The sequence below is a fragment of the Pseudoliparis swirei genome, chromosome 18, assembly GCF_029220125.1.
Source record: "Pseudoliparis swirei isolate HS2019 ecotype Mariana Trench chromosome 18, NWPU_hadal_v1, whole genome shotgun sequence".
NCBI classification, from domain to species: Eukaryota; Metazoa; Chordata; class Actinopteri; order Perciformes; family Liparidae; genus Pseudoliparis; species Pseudoliparis swirei.
The window spans coordinates 4,035,543-4,043,209 of NC_079405.1; the positions used below are offsets into that span (position 1 = coordinate 4,035,543).

A 7,667-nucleotide genomic window follows, 5' to 3' on the forward strand; every position below is an offset into this window, starting at 1 on the left:
TGTGTGAGGCTGCTGCTGAGGGCCAGGGCCGACACACACATGAGTAATGCACACACACACTCACACACACACACACACACACACACACACACACACACACACACAGACAGACAGACACACACACTCACACACACACAGACAGACAGACACACTCACACACACACACACACACACACAGACAGACACACACACACACACACACACACAGACAGACAGACACATGTGTAATCCACACACACACACAGACACATGTGTAATGCACACACATAAAAACACGAGTAATGCACACACACACACACACATGAGTAATGCACATACACACACAATTGTACATGGTACAATGTGAGGTCCCATCAACTATGTGTAAAGTGAGGACATTTTTTGTTAAAGACATTTTGAGAAATTGGGGATTTTCCATTTTTTGCAAGTTAGAACATTTTGTAAAATGTAAGAGTTTTATTTAAAGTTATGGACATTTTCATAATTTTTTTATTTTTGTTTTTACGTTTAAATTAACACAACTAATGCAATGTGAGGTCCCATCAACTATTTAGAAGGGGAGGAGATTTTGAAAAATTGGGGACATTTATGTAAAGTTAAGGACCAAAAGTGACAAAAGTAAAAAATGTTGGAAAATGTAGGAATTTTTTTTTAACACTTAAATTACGTACCAAAAAGATCTCCTCTCACGGATGGACACGCCCTCAGTTCTTTCTCCTGCTGGTGGTTTTGACATGTCGGTGATATTTTCGTCGCTCGTGTGTGAACAGAGAACGAGTTGGGCGAGACGGCTCTGGACGTGAGCCGCAGGCTGAAGAACGGCCAGTGTGAGGCGCTGGTGAGCCGCTCCCTCCGATCGCCGCGTCGCGCGACCTCGTTGTCGTGGAGATGACCTTTGACTGTGACTGTTGTGTTTGAGCAGCTGCAGAAAGCCCAATCCGACCAGTTCGACCATCACGTCCACGTGGAGTACGAGTGGCGGCTTCGCCACGACGACCTGTACGACAGCGACGAGGACTTTGAGGAAAAGGTAATCCGCTAGTGAATTCAATATTCTTTGCTTTCAAATTTTAAATTATATATTTTCTATTTGTTACATCAGTCAAGAAACATCTTGCATTGTTTCTACAGTAGACTGGTTAATAGTTGTTGTTGTTGTTACCTTCGCATTGAAAATGCCGGAAGGTTATGTTTTGATCGCCGTGTATTTATTTATTTATTTATTTGTATGCGTGTTATTTGCAAAACTCAAAAAGTATTGAACCGAATCGCATGAAATTTGGTGGGATGATTGTTTATTATCTGGGGACCAGTTGATTAGATTTTGGGATCGATCGGGTCAAAGGTCAAGGTCAAAGGTCATGAACAGGTCAAAATCTTTCGCAGAACTCAAAAAGTATTGAACCGAATCGCATGAAATTTGGTGGGATGATTGTTTATTATCCGGGGACCAGTTGATTAGATTTTGGGATCGATCGGGTCAAAGGTCAAGGTCAAAGGTCATGAAGAGGTCAAAATCTTTCGCAGAACTCAAAAAGTATTGAACCGAATCGCATGACATTTGGTGGGATGATTGTTTATTATCCGGGGACCAGTTGATTAGATTTTGGGATCGATCGGGTCAAAGGTCATGGTCAAAGGTCATGAACAGGTCAAATCTTCTTGAATCACATGGAATTTGGTGGGATGATTGGTTATTATCCGGGGACCATTTGATTAGATTTTGGGATCAATCAGGTCAAAGGTCAAGGTCAAGGTCATGGAAAGGTCAACATCTTTTTTTTTTACCATAGCACGATACATTTGTGTCCAATTGGCATGCAACTAATGCCAAAATGTTCATAATTCAATGCCCAATCTTGTGATATGCGAAGGTATGCGCTCTACCGAGTGCCCATTCTAGTTGTTACTGTTTTAATTTGCGTTTTTGTTTTAATGCAGAAAAAATACTCGAACATTAATTTGTAAAGGATTTTTTAGGTTATTGTAATTATTTATATAATATAATATATTTTTTATAGCTGTCAAAATAAAAATACTCGAACATAAATTTTTTAAGGATTTTTTAGGTTATTGTAATTATATATATAATGTCATTTATTTTTTATAGCTGTCAAAATAAAAAAAATAAAAAAATTAAACATTCATTTTTTAAGGGATCTTTTAGGATGGTTATTGTATTTATATAATCATATTTTTATTTTAGTGAAGCGACTCTTCCTCTCCTCCTCTTCAGTTTCAGAGCGGTCCGGTGAAGAAGGAGCGCTCCATCTCGTCCTCCTCCTTCACCTCCTCCTTCTCCTTCACCTCCCGTGCCTTCACCTTCAGTCAGTCCGCCTCCTCCGCTGCTCCTTCCTCCTCCGGAGTAGCTGGAGGAGGAGGAGGGGGAGGAGGACTGCTCAGTGTCGGGAGGAGGCTCGCCATGGCCATGGAGCTCCACAGCCGGCCCGCTGTCTGCTCCTCCAGCCCACCTCCTCCTCCTCCGTCCTCACCTGCGCCTCCGCTGCCCCCCAGGGTCAAAGGTCAGACTCAAGATTTATGAATTACGCTGAGATGAAGTAAGACACAAATAAGATGGCGTTCACATAAAGGTAGAGATAAGGATTATTTAAATATTAACCACCGCTAAAGACCGGTTTAAAAGATTAAGAGCAAGGTTGTAATAATCTGTAATATAATGTTTGATGTGTAAAAGTAACCTTTAACTGTTAAGTGATGTTGTTGTTATAACTCTGCTAAATACATAAAGACAACAATAATAAGGAGCATGTCCTGGAAACTCAAATCACTCGTCCATCTCTACCGCCTTCCGTCCTCCAGCTCCCAACGTCCCCCCCCCTCCGCCTCCCGACGGGGGGGAAGGCGGCGGGGAGGAAGAGGAGGAAGACGAGGAGGTTTTCTTCCCCCTGATGGGAAACAGAAAGTCAACGCCTCCTCCTCCCATCGCCGCCCGACACAAGAGGAGCAACTCCGAGTCCGGCAAGCACGGTACCGACTTCTGAGAGACACGCCGCAATTAGTCTGTCGACGCGCTGCCGTGTTGTTAACTAGGAGTGTGTGTGTGCGTGTGTGTGTGTGTGTGTGTGTGTTTGTAGATTACGGGTTGCCAACCAGTCCCAGGATCTACAGCGGCCCAGACTCCTCCTTTATGAAGTGCGTGTGAGTATCTGAGACACACTGATTTAAAATAATTTAAATGTTAGATAGATGTCTGTTGAGTCACTATCTATTGTTAAAGGAGGTTTGAACAACATGATACAACATTTATATATTTATTTAAAATAAATATTTAAACAGAAGACGACAGTTAGAGGCACAGTTTGTAAATACAGCGTTTCAGTGTGTTGAAGCTTCTTAAACTCAGACTGTACTGCCCTCTGGTGGCCGGACGATGAACTACAGGTCAGAGAGGTCAGATTGAGATAATAAACATGTTTCCCTCTCTTCTACCTCTCTTCTTCTCTTCTTCTCGTCTCTCCAGTCCGTCTTCTCCTCTCAACGCGCTGAATGAACGACCACAACGAGGTACTTCCTCTCCAGAAATGTGCACATCTGTTTTAGGAGTCTGATGAATCTATCATCTATGATGAGCTGCAGCTGTGGGCTTTAAACTGGGGTTTGGACATTCTAGTTTAATACTTAAAACAGATGAGTTGTGTTCCATGTAAGTATCTTTTTGTTTACTTTATTTAAGAGCTGCAACTGGCCAACTATATGATAAACCATTTTCTTCTTGGTCTTTTATCATATATACATTTTTAACATGTCACCTTTGACTTTGAGAAACTATGATGATCATCTAGTCTGGCTTATTATAGACAAAATAATTAATACATCTGATTAAGTTAAATGTAGAAGTAGTAGATAGTATAAATAACGTTATTTTAAATAATATAAAAAAAATTCAGATGTTTATTTAGTATATTTCTTTGTAATCCCACAATATTATTATTACATTTTCTTCTTAATAATTCATAATAATAATAATTCAAATTTATATAGCGCTTTTCTAAATACACAAAGATGCTCTTGTTCTATTCTTTTAAGCTAAAATATCTAGCTTTATCTATTTATATATATATATATATATAGAGATATATCTCTATATATATATATTAGTGCTGTGAAAAATAACGTGTTAACTCAGTTAATTCAATTACAGGTTTAACTAGTTTTTTTTTTTTTTACGCATTTAACGCATGCGCAGAATGAGCTTCCAATCCGTCTGTTGTTGGTCGTCGGGACGAAAAAAAAGTCACTTGCAAAATGAGCTTCCAACACACCACTTCAATCTGAACTCTGTCCGCTCTCATGCAGACGGTCTGTTCATCGGTAATGATCCTTCCGCAGGTTCACCTCCGGAAACCTTGTTACGACTTTTACTTCCTGTAGATCAGGGTCTCAACACGTCGATCGCGACCTGCCAGTCGGTCGCGGCGTAGTGTCGGTAGATCGCATGACATTAAAGAGATTGGCCCGCCCCCTGACATGTTCTCTAGAGCACGTCTTTGTTCTTTTATTAAACTAAACGTCTGTTGTTGATCGTATCTCCACAGCAGCATGTCATTTCTGTCTCTTCGCGTTGCGTTAACACTTATCGATCTCCGTCTCGCGCGCCGCAGAGCTCCGTGCGCGCGCATCGGGACCGAGCAAAAAAAAAGTCACTTGTCAATCTGTCCACCTGTCCGTGTCGGTGAGGTTTCAGCTTTGCAGCGGTGTCCCCGCCGTCCCTTTCATCACGGCCCAGTTCATGAAGAAAACCCACACAGTCAGTTTGCCTCAGCAGCTGCTAGAGGAAGACTAGAGGCCTTTAGATTGTGTCATGGTGGAGTTAATGGTTGACAAACAAGAGAAAATGTTCTGTTTAACCCTCCTGTTACCTTTACATTTACTAACATATTTTACCCTCGGGGTCAATTTGACCCCAGCAATTAAAACCTCCAGAAAATTATTAGAATTAATATTGCTTCCCAAGTTTAAGTGTGAGGTACTTTATGTTTGTTTGTTGACTACCTAAATAGCCCTTTAAATAAATAAAAAAGTTGATATTTCTTATATGTTTGACAGTGAAAAACAGCCTGTGGTCAAATTGACCCCAAAGAACACCGACATTAAACATTGAATGGGGTCAAATTGACCCGAAAGGTAACAGGAGGGTTAAACATTCTGTTTAGGATGAAGATGTATTAATGTTCCATATGGAAGAAAACTGCTAAATAACTGCTGAGTTGCAGCACCATTGTATAGAAGAATGTATAAATGTATATATCCGTCTTTTGTCATAAATCTCTATGTTCTCACAAAATATACCGAGAATATCGGTAATATGTGATTAATCATGATTAATCCACAAAAACCTGTGATTAACCCGATTAAAAATTTTAATCGTTTCACAGCCCTAATATATATATCTATATATCAGAATCAGAATTATATATAATATAATGTGTGTATATATGTATCTATATATATTTGTATGTATATATATATATATATATATATATATATATATATATATATACTGAACACTTTAAATAACATTGACATGACGCAATATGTTCACGTGTCTCTTTCTCTTTGAGGTTTCCGGAGAGCAGACAGTGACGGTGGCTCCTCCCACTTCCGACACCCGGCGAGGAAGGCCCCGCCCAGCGGCTCTCCCACCAGCCAGCGCTCTCAGAGCTTTGACAACGACAGCCGGCGCCCCGCCCCTCAGCCGCTTCCTCGCCGGTCATTGGTGAGACTTAAAAAACGTTAAACTCCATTTAACTGACCTTAAGTTACCATAGAAACCCCATAGCAACGCTCCAGCAGAAATGTAACACTTTTCTAATAATTATTAATATTCATAATTATTAATATTTATCTTTTTTTAATTATATAAATATTTTATGTGTATTGTTTTTCAAATTAGTTTTCCATTTCTTTGTAGAAAATTTATTGTTTTTAATATATATATATACTGTATATATATATATATGTTTTGTTGTTATTATTATATATATATATGTATATATGTTTTGTTGTTATTATATATATATATATATATGTTTTGTTGTTATTATTATATATATATATTCATCTACATACAAATCCACATATATATTTATTTATAAACAGTATATATGTGTATATATATGTTTGTATATATATGTATTTATATATATATGTGTATATATGTATAAATATATGTGTGTGTATATATATATATAGATATGTATCTATTTATATATATGTGTGTGTATATCATACTGTATGTAGATATTATGCGTATGTACATATATGTAAATATTATGCAAATGTATATATATATATGTATGTAGAGATATATATATGTATATATATGTATATATGTATATATTTATACATATAAATGCAATGTAGAAATACACAAAGTATTTGTTTACGTCCATCAGCCTCGGGGGGCGACGAGCCGCCGCGTGGAGGCGATGTACGACTGCCAGGCCGACCACCACGACGAGCTGAGCTTCTTCGAGGGTCAGGTGCTGGTGGTCGTGGCTCAGGAGGACTGTGATTGGTGGGTACGTATCCTCGTCCTGCTCTCTGATTGGTGCTCCCACTGACGTGGACTGATCAAATGCAGGTGACAGGTAACGGTGCTTACGAAAAAGACGAAGAAGGCTTTGAGGAAACATAGATTCAAGTAAAAAATACGGCATAATCTTTATGGCGTATTTTTTACTTTTATAAATATATATATATATATATATATTATATATATATATATCACATTTTGGTCAAATAGGGATGGCTTATTCTTTACTTTTATATCTTTTTGTTGTTGTTTTTGGTTCAAGTCTAAAACTAAATCCGAATCTGGTTTTAAAATTAACATTTATAGTGAGTTTGTTTAAATTTCTCTAATTGTTCAGTAAAAATCTAAACGTAAATGTGTCTGTGTGTGTGCGTGTGTGTGTGTGTGTGTGTGTGTGTGTGTGTGTGTGTGTGTGTGTGTGCAGCACGGCTACATAGAGGAGGAACCGGACCAGCGAGGTCTCTTTCCGTCTTCCTTCGTCCAGTTGCTCTCAGACTGACATAAACATGGTCCGAGACCAGGACCGGAGCAGAACCTGGACCAGTACAGATCCAGACCACATCAGTAGGCCTGGGGAACCAGAACCTGGAGCTCAGGAGAACCAAACCAGATCCTTCCAGGTTTTTGTCCCACCCCTCCACCCAGGACTGGACTGCTCTGGTCCTGATCAGGTCCAGCATCCTGTGAGGTCACGTGATCAACGGTCCAGCCGCAGTGTTGTCTTACGCCTTCCGTTACCATGGAAACTTTACAAATGACCACACGAGATCTCCGTGTCGCCGGGTCATTTGACGACGTTGCCATGGCTACCGCACAAACCGATCGCCGACAATTCCAGTCCGACGTGGACAAAACTTTTAGTTATTTATTTTTTAATTAAATGTAATATTTTATTAAGAGCACTCACTCCACTTCAAAATAAAACAATCCAATGTACTTTTATTTTGAAGCTCAAGTGAAAAAAAAAGGATTTTCTTCCGTTTGTAATTTTATTGCAACGTATTCAATGTTATTGATCTGGTGGAGATCGATCGGCACTTCTGTCCCATCTCAGGCTCCGCCCCCTTGGAGGAGGTGGGGCTAACATGGTCCCATCAAGGTGACCATAGCA

At 39.3% G+C, this 7,667-nt stretch overlaps 1 protein-coding gene across 1 annotated transcript in view; it reads left to right on the forward strand.

Moving 5' to 3' along the window:
• Positions 1-7,498, forward strand: part of LOC130207851 (arf-GAP with SH3 domain, ANK repeat and PH domain-containing protein 2-like) — a 16,519-nt gene extending 9,021 nt beyond the window's left edge. The window contains exons 18-27 of the mRNA XM_056436573.1: positions 1-43; positions 771-838; positions 923-1,030; positions 2,237-2,522; positions 2,821-2,988; positions 3,096-3,159; positions 3,482-3,525; positions 5,583-5,737; positions 6,417-6,542; positions 6,994-7,498. The exon at positions 1-43 is cut by the window's left edge and continues 73 nt beyond it. Coding sequence (XP_056292548.1) covers positions 1-43; positions 771-838; positions 923-1,030; positions 2,237-2,522; positions 2,821-2,988; positions 3,096-3,159; positions 3,482-3,525; positions 5,583-5,737; positions 6,417-6,542; positions 6,994-7,314 — 1,383 coding nt within the window. The 3' untranslated portion in view covers positions 7,315-7,498. The remainder of the gene's footprint in view (positions 44-770; positions 839-922; positions 1,031-2,236; positions 2,523-2,820; positions 2,989-3,095; positions 3,160-3,481; positions 3,526-5,582; positions 5,738-6,416; positions 6,543-6,993) is intronic.
• Positions 7,499-7,667: the final 169 nt, after the last annotated feature.